The sequence below is a fragment of the Ictalurus furcatus genome, chromosome 22 (genome assembly GCF_023375685.1).
Source record: "Ictalurus furcatus strain D&B chromosome 22, Billie_1.0, whole genome shotgun sequence".
Taxonomy (NCBI): Eukaryota; Metazoa; Chordata; class Actinopteri; order Siluriformes; family Ictaluridae; genus Ictalurus; species Ictalurus furcatus.
The window spans coordinates 18,248,827-18,269,978 of record NC_071276.1 but is presented as its reverse complement, the minus strand read 5'-3'; the positions used below and the strand labels follow the sequence as shown (position 1 = coordinate 18,269,978).

The window sequence follows — 21,152 nt, the reverse complement described above, 5'->3', positions numbered from 1 at the left end:
TCTTCATTTTCTCTGGGATGCCAGTCATGAAGGAGAGCTCGGGCAGGATCAGGATCTCCCCCGTTATAACCTGCTGCAAGATACAGCACGAAAAGCATCAGAACGCAGGAAGCATCGCTGCGCCACAGCTCCAGAGTCTCCCCGGGTTCGGTCACGAGTTACTCTCTGTGTGGAGTTTCAGGTGTTCTCCCCGTGTCCCTGTGGGTTCCCTCAGAGTTCTCCGCTTTCTATCAGTACTACCTGAAATCAACATTGTTTTGTTTTGTGGCTTTCAGTACGAACACATCAGCCTTGAGGCTCTCTATAAGCTAGTGTTCAGCTTCTCGGCAGATTTCCTGTCCAATCGAACGCTCTCCAGAACCCGAACTGTCCCGCCCACGACGTGATCTAAAAATCGCCTCGCCGAAGTTACCGCTGTCGAGCGATTGCCTATTTACAAAAAGGAGGAGGAGCCGCTCGATACGTCCCGCCCCGACTTCCTGTTTCAGTGGACATTACGTCAACGCAACGGACAACGGCGTGCGTTTCAAAAGCACTTCACGTGGGACTTTAATATAAATAACGCAGCGAGAAAAATTGCTAAAGCAGCGTCTGAACTTGACGCTGGGTGGGCGGGGTTTAATATTCTAACGAGCACACGCTCGATCGATAGAACACTCGCCATCTCGTGTGCGTCTTAAACAGGTTCAGGACGGTTTAAGCCAACGATTTACAAAGCAACTTTAGAGAAATCCGGATGTAGATTAAATCGAGACCACGATGTTGAGCATTTATTTATTAAATCCCTTAATACTTTTGTTCTTTTTTAAAAATTTTTTAAATCCCATTACATGACATGTCTGTCCTTTTAACAGCCCTCTTGTGACTGTGCATTTTTCAAATTTACTTCAACCCCATTACATCATATTTGTCCTGTTATTATTTTATTATTTCTTCCGATCTACCGGCACTTACTTTATTCATTTTGCTGCAATAATAACTTTTAATACAATACGGGATTGTCCTGTTATTAACTTTCATCATCTCACTGCATTTCTAACATTTTCTTACCTTTCGTGTCATTTGAACGCGTTTGTTTATTCGACATTATACGATTGTCCTTTTACTGCCGAGTCGTTGTTTACATACAGTCCTGATAAAGACCTTAACGCTCAGGCAAGTAAACCTTCGAAGAAACAAATCCCCACTAAAGCAGCTCTTAGTTCAATCCAAGTCTAACAGTAGACTGTAATACCTCAAACACACATTAGGGGGCGGTGTTTGATTAAAAGTTCTCCAGATTGAAATTCCACTGCTTTTTTTTTTTTTTTTAAAACGGTCCAGAACGTATGACTGAAAATAGGACAATTTAGTGCTTATAAAAATTTATTAAAAAAAGGCGTTCTTGCTTGTCCCGTCGAACTCTCGATTCTGATTGGTCACGTAGGTGGGGCGTCGATTCGTTCTCTAGAACGGCAGCTCGGACAGTAGTGGAGTTTAAATATTAAAATGCGCTTGTTCTGATACGGTATCGTTTCTATAAAGTTATGGAGGAGCCACACAACCTAAAGGCACGATAAATATAAACGGTTAGAGCCGAAAACTGCTGTGGTGTAAGAGGAATAAAACACTTCAGGCTATACCGTGATAGGAAACTGATCAACTTCAGACTGTAAGAGGAACGTCCGGGAAGCAGTTCGTTGCTGATTATTTTCCTATAACAGCACGTCCTTGTTGGGTTTTATTCCTTACTCCTGCAAATGAATATTGATAAATAATTACTCGTTAAAAGCAACAGCTGAAACGCGAGACGTCTTGATCTTTTTCAGCGCTGTACTGTGCCACGAGGAACGAACCCGGACGTTTATTGTATAAATACTTTATCGCGTTTTTAAAATCGGTAACGAGTCGACTGCGTGGTCTATAAAACGTCGTTACTCTCGTGTGCGCCATCGAACACGTTTCCCCGAGCACGCCCTCGAGCGCAATCGTGCGAAATGCAAATGAATCCGGGACACGCCGATGTCGCCGTCAGCCGTGAGATCATCTCCTGTAACGGATAGTCGAGGCAGGACGGCGCGAGGAGAAAGAACAGGTGACGAGATTGGAGATGGAGAATTATGTCCAGATCAGGAAGCAGCTCGGCGAATCGAATCAGAGAAAGCTAGACTCAGAATTAGCATCGAGGACTTTTTTTTTCCCTCCCTTTCCTCGTTCTTTCTGATATCGATTTCCTCATTGGGATTTAAAAGCCGTAAAACATTGCACCTCTGTCTCTTTCTGTTCCAGACTCATCTCTCTCTCTCTCTCTCTCTCTCTCTCTCTCTCTCTCGCCCCTCCGTAATATCAGCGCAATAGTGAAGCTCATAAATCTCACAAAGCTCCGAGCCTGCTTATCTTCCTCTGCTGCTCAAATCTCTGCTTTATGTCTTTGTGTGTAGCCGTCTGGATCTCCGTTAATCCCCGGCATGTTGGGATAAGTAGCTCTAAGCCTCCATAAACACCAGATTGTTAAAAATTCAGCCGCTCGGCTTCTCGGAGTAATCGCGCCTTCGCCTCGTAACCTCCGTGACGTCCCGTGAAACACTTCGATACTCTTCTAAAACCCTCAGCGATCGCGCTCTCCGGCCCGTCTCTGAAGCCGAGTCGCACGATCGAGTCCTGAACGACGGTCTTGAGAGAGTTTTCCCGAACGGCTTCACGACTCTGCTCTGGAGCTCGTTTCCCCTTACGGTCAGGCGCGACGTCGGCCATCTTTAAACCTGCCTTAAAGTCAAAATCGAACTCGAAGGAACCGGCTTGAATTCATTTACTCGTGCCAGCTCACGGCTTTGTGACGGACATTTTTCCCCCCGTGGTACTAACCGTCGAGTACGGCTGAACACTATTCGCCGTTTTAGAAAGTGGGAGGAGCCATGCCGTAATCAGCGACGGACTCTTGCTCTACCGGCGTGACCGATTTCTTTACGGACTCTGATGTCAGCTCGTACTCCGTGAAAGGATGACGTGCCTCACCTTTCCCCCGGGTTTGGACCTTTCCTTCGGCCGATGGACCAACAAGGGCTGATCCAGTTCTTTCACGGTGATGCCGTAGTTTTTTCTGTCGGCGGATTCAAGAAGAAAAGAAACGACATGGTTAAAAAAAAAATAAATAAACAAAAAATACACGATATAGAGAATCCGTAAAGGAACGGCCACGTCTCGGAACGCTAAATAAACCTGTAGTAGTCGATGAACGTGGTCTCGGAGCCGTCCGCCATGGTGAAGGAGTGTTTGGGTGACTTGTCCCACTCGATGTCGTCGATGCGGTAGGTTCGGTTGTTGTAGCGAGTGATGACTATGGAGCCGATTAACTCTTTGGTGCACTCGTCTTTGAAGCTTTCTCGACTCTGCTGGTAGATCTCGTTCCTACACAAGAGCCCACACGCGCGCGCACACACACACACACACGTTAATATGTTATCCAACTAAATACCATCATAGATAATTACCACGAGTGTTACTCATTTAAAATGTCCACAGGTTTGGTTTAAAAAATTTTTAAAAACCCACCTGAATCCATACAAATGGAACGAATAATTCCGCACTAAAGCGTGTTCTGTACTTACATGACGTCCAGGACTGAATCGTTTCTCAGCACTTTGTGTGAAATGTCCACGGCCAGGTACAAACCTCCATCCGTGTGTTTTATAGCGGTGGAGTAACCTGGCCACACCTGCAGCCTGACACACACACACACACACACACACACACACACACACAATACATAATACAGATGCTTCTGCATCCATTCTAGCTGTTCTTGTCATCCTGAAATATATCTATACATCCATCCATTCTTTATGCATTCAGCGATCTATACACTCATCCATCCACCAGTCCAAGCATACACACATCTACCCATCTATCTTTCTATCCAAGCAAAAGCCTTCCATCCATCAAAACATCTCTACATTCGTTCATCCGTCCATCTAACCAAGGATCCAGTCATCAAAGCATATAAACATCCTTCCAATCCATCCATCCATCCATCCAAGCAAGCATACAAACATTCATCCATCCATCCGTCCATCCAAGCGAACATCCACCCATCCATCCAAGTATACAAACATTCCTACCTCCAACCAGCCATCTAACCAAAGACACATCCATCAAAGCATATAAACATCCTTCCAATCCATCTGAACAAGCATACAAACATCTTTTCATTCATTCATCTGTCTATCCATCAAACCAAGCAGGCAAACATCCATCCAACAAGTATCTATCAAGCCACCATCAATCCATCCATCCATCCAAGCAAACATCCAATCTATGCAACCAACCAAGCGTACAAACGTCCTTTCATCCAAGCGAACATCCATCCATCTGTCTAACCAAGCATGCATCCATCTATCCATCGAAACAAGCATGCATCCATCCATCCATCCATCCATCCGAGCAAACAAACGTCCATCCGGTAACGTTGCGTCTGCTGGAGACTTTTAATCATCTCATTCAGTTTCCTGCACTTTTCTTCTCTTAGGAATTTCTCAGGAAGGGATGAATACCTGTGCTTGCTGAGAACAACCGCACTTCTGGGATCATAGTGATTCCGGCCTATCAGATTCAGCCCCAAAATCTTCATCACTCTAAAAGAAACACACACAGAGAGAGAGAGAGAGAGAGAGAGAGAGAGAGAGAGAGAGAGAGAGAGGAAATAAAGTAAAGGTCAGGGGTATTAATCATAGTCATCAAATCGGCTGCTAGCTGCTGTGCACTTGGTATTGATGCGTTTCTGATTATTTGGAGTTCAATCACCGTCTAAATGCATTTTCCAAAGGATTTTCCAAGATGGGGAAGAGGGAAATGGAGCGTTCCTAAAAATATCTTGGATGGACGAGAGGTCTCTCAGAAGTGTGTTTTCTATTAGGAATAAACACACACAAAATATACAGGAGAAAAAAACCTAGCTAAATCTCAAACACAGCTGCATTCAGACGCCTGTGATCAGACACGCTGACCCGGCATGGTGATCAGACACGCTGAAAAAAACAAAAAAAAACAAAACAAAAGTGGAAATAAGGCTAAAAGTGTAGGAAAGAAGATGGATTTTTTTTTAATGAGATAAGAGATAATGAAAGAAGAAATAAAAGTAAATAGAAGGTGAGAGTTGAGAGAGGAACATGAGTGGGGGGGGGGGAACGAGTGACAAAAGTTAAAAAAGAGAAATAGACAGCAAGTACTAGAGGAGTACAAGACACAAAAAAGACAGAAAGGATGGAGCACAGGGGATGAGAGAATAGAAGGTGGGGGAGAGGGCGAGAGAGAATGTGAAGAAATGGGAGAGAGAGAGAGAGAGAGAGAGAGAGAGAGAGAGAGAGCGCGCGAGAGAGAGAAACAGTGAAAAGTGACAAGAGGGAGAGAGGGGAAAGGGGAGGGAGAATGTGGAGAGCGAGGAAGAGACAGGAAGAGAGAGCGTGCGAGAGAGAAGGTAAAGAGAGGGTCAATGCGAAAAGAGGGAGTGAAAAAGAAAAAGTGGAGACAGGGACAGAGTGAGAAAGGAGAGAGGATGAGAATGAAGAGAGAAAAAAAGGGATTTAACGAGGGAGAGAGAGGAATAAAGAGGGGGAGAATGTAAAGAGAGAGTGAGAAAGTAAAGGGGAGAATTGAAGAGAGAGAGAAGGCGAGAAAGAGGGAGAAAGTAAAGGGGGAAGAAATTGAAAAGAGAGAGTAAGTGAGGGAGAAAGCAGAGAGAGAGAGAGATTGAGAGTGAGGGAGAAAGCAGAGAGACAGAGGGGTGGGGGTGAGAAAGAGAGAGAGATTGAGAGAGTGAGTGAGGGAGAAAGCAGAGAGAGAGAGAGAGATTGAGTGAGGGAGAAAGCAGAGAGACAGAGAGAGAGAGGGGTGGGGGTGAGAGAGAGAGATTGAGAGAGAGAGTGAGGGAGAAAGCAGAGAGAGAGAGAGAGAGAGAGAGAGAGAGAGAGAGAGAGAGAGAGAGAAGTACAGATCTCACTCACAGCAGTGATTGGAAGCGAGCCGAAACGATCTCTAACTGACGCTCCTGAAATCACGAACATCACTTCACGTTCTTCAGCGATTTAACGTCCCGTTGCTGTTACCACGGCAACGCGGAGTGAGCACTATTATATTTTATTGAAACAGGTCGCAGAAAAAGAAAAAAAAAAAACCTTCTTTTAAAGTGTTTTTTTTAAAAAAAAAAAAATGTTTTTAAACCCTATTTTCTTCAGTTACAAAGATGAGGCAAAATAAAACGGGGGGAAAAAAACAACCAAAAAAAATAACATAAAAATCGGTGGTTCTGTGTGTTCCGAGTCACTTCAAGGCCACAGAGATTTAAACACGCACTTAACAGACCGTCTTTCTTCACTGTGGGTTTTTCACACACACACACACACACACACACACACACACACACACACACACACACACCTCAGCGCAGGTGAAGGCCAACATTTTTGTTTTTATTTTCCTTTACCCTTTATTTACTGCTTTACTCGCCACTACGTGTTTTTACACACAACAATAATAAACAAAATTATTCTGATGTTTTTGAAAGGTGGTGGTTAAAAAAAATATATAAATAAATAAAAAATTTTAAAAAAGGCTTAAAAGCTTTTTAAACCCTTAATCTTTCCCCGATTCCTATATATTCCTGTATATCCACGGGAGTTTATTTGCGCGTCTAACGCAGGAAGCGCTGACGCGTGCTGTGCAATTAGCGGCGTTACAGGACGACACACACCTGCGCAGGACCACGTTGTAGAACGGGATACACAGATCGGAGTGTGGAGGCAGGATCTTCGTCATCTGGATTTTAATATCGATTTCCTGATTGTCGGTTTTCCGCTCCGCTTTCAGATGAACGACCTGGTTAAGGGACGGGGAGAGAGGAGGAAAAAAAAAAATAAAAGGGCGGACAGTCAGAGGAATCTCCACCAACATATACGAACCTCAACGGATTAGATTATTAAACCTGTTAAGCTGCATAGATCATAACCAGATAACCACGCAAACTACATCAACAACCATTTCATTTAGAGAACACTTGGAGTAGTCGTGATTTATTAACCCACCTTGACATGAATTCGATAGAAATAAGGTATACAGCGCCTTGAAGTGTTCACCCTACACAGCTCGTCACCCTGACGACGCCACACCCAGTGTGAAGCACGGTGGTGGTAGCATCATCATGGGGTCCACATTGATGGACCTACGACGAAGTGTCAAATCTAACACTTTACAAATAACGTTCATGGGCTTCTGTCCTCTAAAGAGTCCACGATATTGTATTATAACGTCTGAATATTCTTATTATTCTGCCATTACATCATCGTTACATCAGCGTAGGGCCGCAACGACTAATCGAGAATTGAAATAATCGACGACGAGGTCCGTTACGGATTAGTCGGGTTTGTGACGTCCCTGTGGAGAACCCCCCCCCCCGACGTTTTAAAAAAATCCTTTGCACGATGTATAGCACAGCCCCCATAGATACATTAATACCTCTCTCATAGCCTTCAATTTGCACAGTGTTTGAAGGACGACTTCGGGCAGGATGCGAAATAATACGGAAATAAAAAAACATTTAAAAAAAAACAAACAAAAATCGGCCGCTCAATCCAACTGATCGATTAATCGAAGAAATACACGACAGATTAATCGCGTACCAAAATGATCGTTGGGTGCAGCCCTACATCAGTGGCATAAAACGGTCTTAAAATGACAATAATATCGTTTATCGCAATTACTTCTGGGACGATATATCGTCCGACAAAAGTGGTTATCGTGACGGGCCTAACTGATAATATTGTAGATCAAATCCCGATGAAGATCACTGAAATTCCAGGATGGAACACTACACAATGTGGAAAGGTGGAAGGGGGGTGAATACTTATGCTTATAACTATAAATATGAATATATAACAAAAATTAAACCCTTAAAAGAGACTGAAAACTTACTAAAATATTGTATAAACCTAGCAGCGAGATCTCTCCCCATCACACACACACACACACACACACACACACACACACACACACACACACACCTCCTCTAGGCGTTTTGGCAGATAAAGGATGGAACCATCGAAGGCCACTATGTCTCCTGTAGTTGAACGATGATCTTTCATCATCCCGAAGCGCATGCTGATGGACTCCACATTTGGCCTGAAACACACACACACACACACACACACCGGACATCAGTGAGAGTCATGAACCTGATGTGAAGCCGATCAGGGATTTAGCGACCCATTTTCTCACTAAGAGCACAGACGACAAAATAAAACCACACGATCTTAATCTCCAGACGTGAACATGTGAACAGGAGAGGGAGATGACGACGATCCACGTCCATCACGTGACGGATAACATCGCTACGTCGACGGAGCGAATAACACAAGGTTAGGGCGGAGTGCTGCATGAATCATCCCGGTGGCTTTCACACTTCACAGCTTTACGTTAACGCGATGATGTAAATCAGTCACGTACTTATTAAACGGACGGAAATAAGTAGAGAAAAGCTTAACCGAGGTTAAGTGACGTTATCTTGTGGAAGCGGCGCCGATGAAACCTTATGAAAAGTTAATATCTGACGACGTGACGTCCCGTCCCCCCCCCAAACGATCCCGAACAGACGTGACGAATCTTCCATGAGCCCGGGCCCTGACCACCCTATGTTTACGATACAGGACTAGCGTAACGTTTTATCGTATCGGTAACATACCCGCGACGATTTACCGACAGAACGGGAAGGTGCCGTGTTGCTACAGGGAAATAATCCACGCCGGGGTGGAGCGATTCATACGGAGTTATAACCGACGCGTAACTTTAGAGCAGCGTTGACGAGAGTGTCGCTGTTCACGCTCTCACCTGCGTACCTTATATACATCCGGAAGATTAAAAAACAAACAAAAAAAAAAAAGTCCCATCCACTATAGCTGGAGCCTACACATCCCTGTCCGTATCCAGAAGACTGGCAGGGTTAAACTTTTAAAAGGGATAGGAAATCCGGTTAGTGTTAGTACTCGATTTTGTATTGTCGGACTATATTAAAAGCACGGGAGTCGGGATGGTAGAAAACAAGCCAGAGAAAAAAAACAAAAACAACAGAACAACAAAAATCCCCCTACATTACAGTTCAAATATCACGTGCATACAGATCCGTGGTAGACGTACGTGAACACGACGTGATACTGAAACACGGCTGCGTTCCTGCACCGGATGGGCACGTAGTTGGAGGCGATGGAGACCGGATGCCCCATCGTTCCGACTTTCTGTAACGGCTTGCTGCGGGGAAACGAGAGAGAGAGAGAGGAAAAACATACGCTCGGTTACGATGACGGTGTCGTCGTAGCACAGAACGGTAACTCACCACGCCGCTTCGTTTCATCGCCTGGGAGGAGAGAATGATTTGAATAAATCACGGTTATTAAAGCAAAAAACACACAGATAGAAGAACAGCGAGTGCCGTCAGTGGTGCGAGAAAGAAAACCGCTTACCGAAGACTTTTTTTTTTAAAAGGTTTATACAAATCAACAACAACAAGAAGAGAAAACAGCATCCTCCCTTTTCCCTGTGGATCCTCTCATTCATGTCAGGAAAACGTTACAGGACGTCAGGCTTAAATGAACGACGGAAGGAAGACGCAAAGAACAAGAAGTACCGTGTTATGGCCCGATTCAAACTTATCCGGCGATTCAAACAGACTTCCCTGCAATTCCTTTCCACTAGTGAGCAACGCGTGTCTTTGGACTGGGGGAGGAAACCTTGGAGCCGAAGGACGTATCCGTGTCTAGGGATGCGACTAACGGTTATTTTCATAATCGATTAATCGGCCGATTATTTTTCAGATGAATCGGGTGGGGGCGGGGCAAACTTTCAGTACCGTTTTTTTGATTTATTTAAAATAAAATCCACAAAGTGTTACAAATATAAACTTCAGACTAAAACTTTACACAACTGTTTGTCCAGTTGTAGAAGACTGAAAAGAACCCAATACACACACCTGAATATATATTATTCATTTAGCACTGTAGTTTAATTCAGGGCTTTTTGTGCATCCATAAACAATAATGCATATTTATTTATATATAAAATATACTAATAAACAAGTTTATATTATATAATAGTATTTATGCATTACTTTTTTTTTTTTTTAATAAAAGGTAACATCGATATAAACAGTAAACTGAAGAAAGTCAGTGTCGGTGACTCTGGGTATTAGGCTAAAGCTAGCGGCGTCACATTACGTGCGGATGACGCCATGCGCCGTCAAATAGGAAGCGGCTTTTACGTCCGAAAAAAAAAACGCTCGATTTCCTTTTGAGACGATATTACCTTTCTAATCTTCACACACTAGTCGGTGGAGTACATAGTGCATAGTGTAAGTGTATAGCGCGTCATTTGGGACACGACTTTGGTATTTACTCTCCGGTCCGTGATTTCGGAACAGAAGTAACGTAGTGAGTACGTTACGTCCGTTACGTCTCCCCCGTGCCGCGCAGACCGACTAATCCACGATGAGATTCGTCCACAACCATTTTCACAATCGATTACTATCGATTAGTTGTCGCAGCTCTATTCGTGTCCTGTCGAAAATAAACACTTTAAAGTTTTTTTTTTGGGGGGGGGCAACGTCGTGTTTATTGCCTTTTTAGAATTCACTCACTTTGTAAGCGCCGCTAAATAATTAAAAAAAAATTAAAAAATTATTACCATTTTCAATCTTTTCCAGTAGTTACATTTCAAAAAGCCAAATTCGAACGCCTTGTACGAACCCCGAATCTACTTCGGCTTAAAAACGTACTCGAAACGCGTTCTAAAACTTTACTCGACGGTTGAGGTTACGTTACGGGCCAGGCGAGCTAACTTCCTAGACACGTGCACTCGCCAGAGGCACCGCCGTGAGCCTAAATATCTATACGTCGTCTAACTAAACTCGGCAACAAAACGTTTTTAACAAAAAGAAACGTCCCTTTTTTAAGAAAACGTAGATTTTTGTAAAATCCAAATAAGCTTCACAGATCTTTACCGGAAAGGGTTTAAACGATGTTTTTCATGCTTGAACCATAAAGAATTAATGCACATGCACCGGTGGATCAGTTTACAGGCGGCAGGCGATTGCGGTCACAGTTACAATAAGTTAGGACACTAAAGAGGCCTTTCTACTGACTCTGAAAAACACCAGAAGAAAGACGCCTAGGGTTCCTGCTCACCTGCGTGAACATGCCATAGACCTGCTGCAGGGAGGCATGAGGACTGCAGATGTGTCCAGAACAATCAACCGCCATGTCTGTAACGTAAGACGCCCGAGGCGGTGCTACAGGGAGACGTGATGAATTTGAATGTTTTTACAGCGCTTTGGATCGACTGCTGTTTGTCGTTAAACGTGCTTTATGAATAAATTCGGAGGTATCCGATTTGTGATGAAGTGGCTGGTTTAATATACCTTCTCTAGCCAGATATCACACCAGCGAAACCATGGCAACTAACGCCACAAAGACCAGCATAGAGCGATTAGGATGACACGAGGCCGCAAAATCCTCTGCCGAATAAAAACGGCAAGCGGTTATCGGCGACACCGTGGCGACCGTGCCGTGCTCACCCGCCCGCTTCCATCTTCAGCTCTGCTTTCGGAGGGCGGACTGCTGGGGTCACGGGGATCTCTTTCGGGATCAGTGGAGCACCGGAACCTCGACCCACTGGAAAACCGACAGCTTTTCCGACTCCGCTCAGTCCTCTCCCTGCAAAACTGAGAAGCACAGTTCATCCGAGACGTTCTCGACGTGATTTCACAATAAACAAAACGTACACAAGACTGCAACTTCAGCTTGATCGGCCATGGTGTACATTCGGTGTAAGATAAGACTTTAATTTCCCCAGAGGGATCAATAGTGCGTTCCAGCAGTATACATAAAAAATAAATAAATAAAAACAAGGCGCAAAATACACGCAAAATAAAGTAAGGGTAAAATAAAAAATGTACAGTACACAAACAGTACGGTATATTGTGCTGCAGTTCTACACGGTGTCGTTTCTTTACTTTTACGCCGCGCTTATAAACTTTATGATGTACTCGTTTTCGGAGAAGAGGGAACAACGCAACTTTCTTTTTTTTTTTTGGAGCCATTATTACTTTTTGGACATGCACTACCGGTCAAAAGTTTAGACACACTCGTTCTTGATATTTCTTTTTCCTCCACGTTTTATAACAATAATAATAATAATAATAATAAAGTCATCGAAACTCTGGAGTAACACAGATGGAACTATGGGAATTATGTTGTGATTAAAAAAATCCAAAATAAATCATTTAACATTTTAGCACCTTAAACGTCGACGCCCTTTTCGAGTAGGATTTCCAGGAATGTATTCTCGGCGTTTTCTCACCCGATTCCTTGAGGGATTTCCCCGAGATGATTTTTAAACAGTATTAAAGGAGTTCCCACCGACGCCGGACTCTTACCACCTGCTTTCGGGAATATTTCCCTCCGAGTCGTCCGTTTAAAAAAAAAAACATTTTTGTGAATAAAACGTTAGCTTTCTAATGAGAGAAACGGACACGTCGGCGCGGTTATATTTTTTATCTACGTCGACACCGATTTCAAACGTTTAATCACACCTTCGGATCAAAATCTTTTTTAAGATCATGAGAAACATTTCAGTCGAGTGTCCACAAACTTCTGACCGATAGCGTACGTCACGGTATGATGGTGCGGTCGGTGCTTTCCTGAGAACATTGATTGACTCCATTGATCACATTTTCTACTGTCAGATTTTACAAATCCGGTTATTTCTCATCACATAAATACGGTTTTCTCGTTTTCGCTTCAAGTCTAAGACTGCGTTCCTAATCCAGGTTAACGTCTTCTCAAGTCCGAACTCACCTTAAATTAACGCAAAAGACACGGATGTTTGCTGGTTTTACATCTATAAATAAATAAAAATTATACTGCAAAACTGGTTTACGCCACATATACATATATATACACAAACATACTGAATCCAGCAGCTACTGAATCCTGGAAATCCCGGAAATCCTTTGCATCCGACATACTGGACTTTATAAAGAAAGTGCTTATTATTATAAAACTTACTAGCAGCGAGAACACGCTTTCCTCCGCCTTGGAATTGTTTTGTTATTGTTTTTTTTCTTGCGCTTCTATAGATCCAAACATTACAACACTAGCGCCTTCCTGTCAGAGTTTGTGTATAATGTCTATCAAATAAATACATAAACAAATAAATAAACATTTTTTTTTTTTAATTGTAAAATACAAATAAAAACATAGCACAGTACCCATAATGCAGTCCGTACAGGATTTTGCGGTTTAAATAAATAAATAAATAAATAAATAGTCGTGGTCGCTGTGTTTTTATTTATGTATTTATTTATTTTAATTTGCGATGCAACTCGGAGTTTTTTGTGCTTATTTTTTTTTTTTTTGTTGGCGAGATCGCAATGACACGCAACTGTCGTTCGCGGTGATGTTTGTTGGTAAATGAGATCTTTCAGCTGCACTCGTGTACACACGGCTTCGGATGAACGCGTGTCGCGACGACGCGTCTCGGCCCGAATCTGCGGAATTTCGAAAAATCGCACGCTCCTCCGAATATTGCGGAGCTTGCTCGAGTTTGTGTCCGTTTCTGCGATCGCGGAAATCCTGGAAGGACTGCCTGGTCTCTCGGAGAAAGAAAGTGTACTGTGAGATCATTTCTCAGGATAAGGATATTATCACGTGGTGTCGCCCGGCTCCTTTACCCGCCAGTGTAGTAGTGTGCGTCTCCTGCTTCGAAAGCTGCAGATACAACAGGAGGCACGACGGACTGAACGCCTTTGCGTTCGCCTACTGCGCCTCGTCCTTAGAGGGAAAAAAAAAAAACACACACGGGTACACGTCAGGCATCTCGTTCGTGACGGCAAAGTAAGGGACGTTTCGATTTCCTCTCCTTCAGTGCTTGTTCTTCATCACTTTTGCCTTTCATATCGTTACGTATGGGATTATTCACCTAATTTATACATTTGCAGGAACTGTTCTTCTGCGTCAAGTTCATAACGCAGGTTCTGTGTGTCTGCTTACCCAAAGTCGCGGCTCCTCTGCCCCACGTTCTTCCCTGTTCGATGCCCATTCCTCTGAACATGGACAGCAGGGACGACCCTGGACCTGGAACATGAGCCTAAACACACACAAAAACATGCTGTAACGGGAAAATCATCAACGGCAGGCCTGGAGAAGATGATTATTTTCCTAGTGCGTATTCCACCAATGCAATTTGCAGAGGATTACGATTCTTACGTATTAATGAACGGCACGTCACGTCATACTTTCTATCCGCCTGGAGTGACGTTAAATGTTCTAGAGCACCCACAAGACACAAGTCAGTTCCTCTCATCGCTCATGTTACGGCCGATATAAAAAGCTGTTCCCTCACCAGCCTCTCTTATTTTCCCTCTCGCAAGTTAATAAGATATGCGACTCGCCATGTTACTGAGAAAGCGTCGACTCCTACAGATTTAAACAAGTCGAACTCGGTGACGGGGAAGTCTGCGACGTCCACGATGCTGGCAAACGTTGTCCCCTGTGTATGGAGACTTTTGGGACAGTCTGTAGTCTTTCTTGTTACTAATCTGTGCAGAAGAATTACCTTTAAAATAGACTTCAAACATGAAGGAAGCTGATGAAGGAAAATAATTCCAGATATTTGACCTTGCTGCGACCCTGACCCTGTTTGACTCGATTCCAATATCTAAGCAGTTCATCTGCTGGTTATAGTGATAAATTGTACATCCAAACAACACTCTCTCTCTCCCCCCGTGTCTCACACACACACACACACACTGTTTCATACTTACCTGAACTTTGGGTGGCTCTTCCTCCTGCAAGCAGGGAATAACCTCAGATGTGTCCACATGTTCGCTTTTACCCAGAGGCTCAGACTCTTTCAGAAACAGTGCCGTGCTCCTTCCTTTTCCCACCACAGGTTCCTGAGACGTGTGAAGAAGCCCTCTGGCTCTGCCAATCCTGCCACCCTCCTCCTCCTCCATTCCCTGTGCAACACTAAGAGGTTTGTAACTGCCTAACCCTGGGCTTCCCCGGCCATAAGGAAACAACGGGGTGTCTAAAGCGGTGGATGCCAGACCTCTACCTGTCCCAGCCAGAGCTACCCAGGGTTCTTCTAAAGCTACAGCCAAACCACGAGCTCGCCCTACAGAGGGCTCGTCTGCGATTTGAGCCAAACCACGAGCTCGCCCGACAGAGGGCTCGTCTGCGATTCGAGCCAGGCCCCGAGCTCGCCCTACCCAGGGTTCTTCTAAAACTACAGCCAAACCACGAGCTCGCCCTACAGAGGGCTCGTCTACGATTCGAGCCAGGCCTCGAGCTCGCCCTACCCAGGGTTTTTCTAAAACTACAGCCAGACCACGCGCTCGCCCGACGGAGGGCTCGTCTGCTGATACACCCAAACCTCTGGCTCGTCCCAATAAGGATTCGTCTGCGTGTAACCCTCGACCCCGTGCCACTGGAACGTCTGGAACACCAGGGGGTCTCGGCAGGTACGGTGGCTTGTTCGGATCCATTTCGGTTTCTTTTCATCGAACGCCTACGAAGAGAAAAAATAAAAAAAGAAACGCTGGGAAAACGGGAGATTAAGACAATACAATACAATCTCAACGAACTACAGATCCCCAATGATCCGTTTGCATATATCCTACACTGGACAGTGTGTAGACGAACTCCGTCCCTGATCCAGAGCAGGGTGTAGCCTCAACATTACTATATTAACGAGAAGCAAGCGAGTCTGGTCAAAATGTTCAGTAAATCTCAATAACGTGTGACTTGGTGTTGCCATATGGCAACAATTAATTTCCCCTCCAATAATACAAATAACTAGGAAATAATACAAAACTATTATTTTCCAATGTAACTGGGAAAAGGTGGGCGTTAACTTTGACGTAACTAAATAAAATACCATGTCAGATGACCAGGAAGTGCCGTTTGTACTTCCTTTTCTGCAATCACATGGCACGGTGAGGGCTCTCAACATTTGAATATGTTTTCAATGTTTATGCAAAACTACTTAAAGGAAAACGTTGAAAAACTCTCTGAGGTAAGTTAACATTTATTTTTTTGTCATTTAAACGAGTTGATGTATTTCGAGTATTTTGTTCAATGGTAAAGCGTAATTGTTGCCAAACGGCAACAAAATGCGATAATGGAACTGTTTGGGGAAAAAAATGGAAGAAAAAAAAAAAAACATTTTCCAATTTAGCGTCGCAAATCTGCATCTATACTGTTGTGGACGCTACAGTCACCCTGAACGGCTGGTCAGTTTCATTGCCAGCCAATTTGAGGGACCGGGACATCTCCATGGTCATCGCGTGATACATGAGAGACGCCGGATAAACGGTTTGCAGCCATTTCGTCGACATAATCTTCAGAAGTAGGACGCAATTACAACAGAATCGCCTTGACATCGATATACGACAGTGTGCCGCTGGCCACAACCGTGTAACCAGTCCCTCCAGGATTCCGCCATTTTTGCGATCACAGAAATGAACGCCGCGATATTCGGACGAGCTTTTTCACCGCGTATTTTTCGCAGCTTTAGGCCGAGACGCGTCGCGTGATGTCATCGCGTCAGCTGAACAGCCCTATTCACGTGCGTCGAAGACGAGTACAGCAGAGCGGTCTCGTTTACAGACAAACATCACTGCGGAAGAGCGTGCACAACTATTCCGTTCGACTGCGATTTCACCACTTCAGATAGTTTTCTGAAAAGTTGTCTCGCAAATTTTTTTTTTGAAAGCCGCGGCAAAATCGAGCGTTTCTGGCCGTGACGATCATAAAAATAAACTCTTCGGAATCCTGTACGGAGTGACGTAATGCTAGCACGGCACTGCGACGTGATCTCGAAAAATAACTTATCAAGAGAAAAATCAGTTGTGATCTCAAGAAATAAAAACAAAACATAAATAACCGACAGCCTTTCTGGACTTCTGTAGCTTACTCTTCTGATTACAGTGTTTACATGAGCGCTGGTTATTCCTATAAGGCTGCATTACGAGATACTCAAGTCAGTAATTTCACATGGATGACAATAATCCGATATTAACCCGATTAAGACGATACTCTGAGCAACAATTTTTAATTACCTTAATCCGATTAAAGTCATACTCGAAGTAAACACAAATAGAATTAGGACGTGTGGAGTATTCCTGTTTTAGTCGCATTATCGACGTGCGTTACAGACACGTACGCACCTTAATCACACTATTAACGTCGTGTGAGAGTTTTCACCGCATTTTGTGGAAGGACACGATCACACACGGCAGCGCTCAACCGTTTGACGGCAAACAAGAGAGCACGGCTGCGTCCCAAACCGCGTACTTGCCTACTATAGGAACGTAGTAGACGAAATACATGTATCTACACATACATGTATACATACATGTATCTATACATGTATACAGTAGGTAAGTACGCGGTTTGGGACGCAGCCCACGGCTTCACGCAGTCGTCTATTTGCACGTACGACACGACAAATAATTAACTGCACTTGAAGTGTTCGTGAAAATTTAAATAAAAACACCCAAAACTGTATACGGTCCCATAACGAAGACCAACTGTACGTCAATACGTGAAATCCCGGAGGGAACGTCGGACGGCGTGGCGCGGGGACGTAACGACGTGTGCCGTTAATCGATCTATGTTCTATAACACGTAAAACACGAACATGAAAGGAGTATTCTAAAAGCGACTCATGTAAACACCTTGATCAGAATATTGTCTTACTCTTGCACGTTATTCAAAGCAGAGCTGGCGTGGCACGGGCGTACCACGGTGATGCACGAGCGCGTGAAACGAAAACACGTTGGTGTCACGGAAGAAAGTGAAACATCGGCACGGTAAGAAAAAGCCCGAGTATATCCACATTATATGAACACGTGAAAATGGTAGTGTCTAGTTTAATTCCATGCTACTGTGTAAACAGCTTTGTTTACTAACTTCAGGACAGTCACACTAGATGTATTTTGTCTCGAGCATCAGGTTGCTCAGCATATCGATGGATTAAAATAGCGTTACCACAGAAACAGGATAAATTTAAACGGCGTGAACAGAGTCAAGCACTAAATCTAAAGGCAGTTGACAACAGCAGCAGTAGAAGATTTTCTAGTCACTGTAGTGGTTTACATCGAATGCTTGTGCATAATTGTTCCTGTCCTTTTAAACAAGCCTGTTAGCTTGCCGCGTTTCTCTGTGTGTCCGCTACAGTCAACTTTGATCTGCGATCTACTATGTTATATACATTGAATGAATTACATATTTTTGGTTGATATTGTCACATCTGAAGTACCGCATGTGTGTAAAAGAAATTCAACAAAAATGGTAAAAAAAAAAATTATTCATTATATATTATTTTGATCTCTTATATTAGTCACGGTTGTCAACTTGTCATCAGCAATGATCGTTATAAACAATGAAAATATTAATTGCTTCTTGCATACTCAATTGCTGATTATTATTATAATTTTTTTTTTTTTTAAATTTTCAGAAAGAAACAGCTCTCCATGAGTGAATTTGTTCAGAGGAGAAATCCCCCATGCCCTCCTCAACACGCAGCCACTGTAACAGATGCCATCCTATATATTTTTAAAACTCAATTTTTGGCTTTGTTTTGGATTATTTCTATTTTAACAGCCACATAGAAATGAACACTAAATTCACATTTGAGTTTAGTAAAGTTTGTTTTAAAGCTGTGTAAAGGTAATAAACGTGTGGGGAATTTTAATAAACACCTAAAATGTCGCCCACATGACGTCATAATAGCTAGACAGTATTATTATTATGAGAATTAACTCCTTTAGTTTCCAGATACCAAAGGGATAACAGTAGCCTACTTTTTAAAAGTTTATCTTCAATTTTCTTAACAGTATGTAATTTATAGAGGGTTTTTTTTTCCAGATATATGACGTTATGCACGGATATACATCGCATTATTCGGCGTTTAAGCTCATTTTTAATAAAAATAAATAAATAAAGTGACACATTACTCGGTTTTGTATCCAAACTCAATGCAGTTCTTTGCATGAAAATACCATAAACGTGCTGAAAAATACTTTTATTTCCAAATAAACGCCTTTTATACAAGGAAAAGCGTATTTTAACCGCCCAATTTTCAGTCTAGACGGGGTTTTTTTTAATTATTAAAAGAAAAAAAAACAAACATTTATTCGTTACCTTTACCAACTATTAATACAGCGATGCAAACACTACGTGCTTTTAAAATGTTCCCGACAAAAAATAAACACAAAAAGAGGAGAGAAAAAAAATTGAGATAAACTTGCCAAAACAGGAAAACACGTGCACGTCTTACCTAGTCGTTTCTAGAGGAGATAGAAAGAGACCGGGGTTGTTAGGGTTCGTCGCAATCCGCGCACTACCGCCCTAAATATGACGTCATTATAGTGCGCTATCACAGGTCAAATAAAGGGGCTCGCGTCCTGGATTGTGGACCCGACGCCTCGATTTCGAACGCACCCATAAAATCGATCGCGGTTGACAAGCATATTTAAAATAACCGCGAATGTAAACAAACTTTATATATATATATATATACATATATATATATATATATATATATATATATATATATAACAAATACTATACTATTAAAAAAAAATAAAATCTCAATAAATATATGAAATAAATATAAATATTTTTTTGCAAGTACAACTATTCCAGCTAATAATCCCTATAGCTCTGCACTGATGCTACAAAGGCATTTCGGTTAGCTAGCTCTTAAAATGGCGTTTATTTAGCATTGTAATTAATAAAAATCGGATAATAAACGTATATTCGTGGACTTAGTTGTCATAATTTGCTATAGTAATCGTATTTTCGGTGTGTCGAGCTCTCATGCTAGTTTCATTGCTTTGCTAATATTAGCTAATCCGGGCTAATGACGTAGGCAGCCCAGGTGAAATGAACCACGTGCGCAGGTGTGTATTATTATTATTATTATTATTATTATTATTATTATTCCAGAATTAAACAAGTGAAAACATATTCCTAAATAAATACATCGATAGCGTTGTATACTTTTCAACTTGGGATACACACTTTAATGTAGAAGGCAGGCTGGGGGAGAGCTTTGCTTTAAAAACAGCTTGCTTGAACAGTGGATGAACTTTTGTCCAAAAACAGTTTTGCAAACGCTTTTCAGGGGAAAGTATTGTAATGTACGCTTGAAGTCTCCGTGTGACGTCATTGCTTAAATTTGTCGAGTCGTTGACTCTTTTTGTATCGAATATGCGGGAATACAGTAGAAGGGAATAGAATCAGGAGCCGATGGGAATGTGTTGAGCAAAATACTCACAAAAAAAAAAAACAACCACCACCATACAGCATCTGAGAAAATGTATAGAGTGTAAAGGTGAACATGTAGAACTTATGCTGTAAATAATTTATGCAAAATTAAGTATATGTGGTTTTACACTCCTTACTTTTCGGACACCCTGAAGAATATAGAAAGAGTCAAAAATAAAGGATTATAACATTTCTGGCTGAAACAAGAAATCTTTGGTCATGTCACCACAAACTATTTATGTATTTACAAAATTCTTTCAAAAAAACAAAAGTTCAATCAAGAACTTGCTTTTATTACTGTAAATAGGATTGAACAGTGATTGGTTGTTGGAAAACAATAGTGATTAGTTATTGGTGGTTGGGAACAATGATAGGCACTCAAGAACTTGCTTTTATTACTGTAAGTAGGATTGACTGTAAATTACTGTAATTGACTGTAAATTACTGTAAATGTAAATGGTGATCAGTAATTGGTTTTTGGGAACAATGGTGATCAGTAATTGGTTGTTGGGAACAATGGTGATCAGTAATTGGTTGTTGGGAACAATGGTGATCAGTTATTGGTTGTTTGGAACAATGGTGATCAGTAATTGGTTGTTGGAAAACAGTAGTGATCAGTAATTGGTTGTTGGGAACAATGGTGATCAGTAATTGGTTGTTGGGAACAATGGTGATCATTTATTGGTTGTTGGGAACAATGGTGATCAGTAATTGGTTGTTGGAAAACAGTAGTGATCAGTAATTGGTTGTTGGGAACAATGGTGATCAGTAATTGGTTGTTGGGAACAATGGTGATCAGTTATT

At 42.5% G+C, this 21,152-nt stretch overlaps 1 protein-coding gene across 11 annotated transcripts in view; it reads right to left on the bottom strand.

Moving 5' to 3' along the window:
• piwil2 (piwi-like RNA-mediated gene silencing 2) overlaps nucleotides 1-19,525 on the bottom strand; it is a 29,355-nt gene extending 9,830 nt beyond the window's left edge. For 8 of the 11 annotated variants that reach the window (XR_008384326.1, XM_053610189.1, XM_053610192.1 and 5 more), the window contains exons 1-13: nucleotides 19,357-19,525; nucleotides 14,837-15,582; nucleotides 14,064-14,160; nucleotides 13,745-13,844; nucleotides 11,588-11,734; nucleotides 9,160-9,270; nucleotides 8,031-8,148; nucleotides 6,725-6,849; nucleotides 4,530-4,610; nucleotides 3,588-3,701; nucleotides 3,199-3,387; nucleotides 2,995-3,079; nucleotides 1-73 (exon numbers count right to left, since the gene is read on the bottom strand). The exon at nucleotides 1-73 is cut by the window's left edge and continues 20 nt beyond it. Coding sequence is in view for 10 of the 11 variants with exons in the window: in XM_053610189.1 (XP_053466164.1) it covers nucleotides 1-73; nucleotides 2,995-3,079; nucleotides 3,199-3,387; nucleotides 3,588-3,701; nucleotides 4,530-4,610; nucleotides 6,725-6,849; nucleotides 8,031-8,148; nucleotides 9,160-9,270; nucleotides 11,588-11,734; nucleotides 13,745-13,844; nucleotides 14,064-14,160; nucleotides 14,837-15,559 (1,963 nt within the window). In the remaining variant the exon portion in view is untranslated. Of the gene's footprint in view, nucleotides 74-2,994; nucleotides 3,080-3,198; nucleotides 3,388-3,587; nucleotides 3,702-4,529; nucleotides 4,611-6,724; nucleotides 6,850-8,030; nucleotides 8,149-9,159; nucleotides 9,271-11,587; nucleotides 11,735-13,079; nucleotides 13,091-13,744; nucleotides 13,845-14,063; nucleotides 14,161-14,836; nucleotides 15,583-19,356 lie in introns of those variants that run through there. The other 3 variants (XM_053610190.1, XM_053610191.1, XM_053610198.1) reach the window with 3 other exon arrangements.
• Between the last annotated feature and the right edge of the window lie 1,627 nt (nucleotides 19,526-21,152).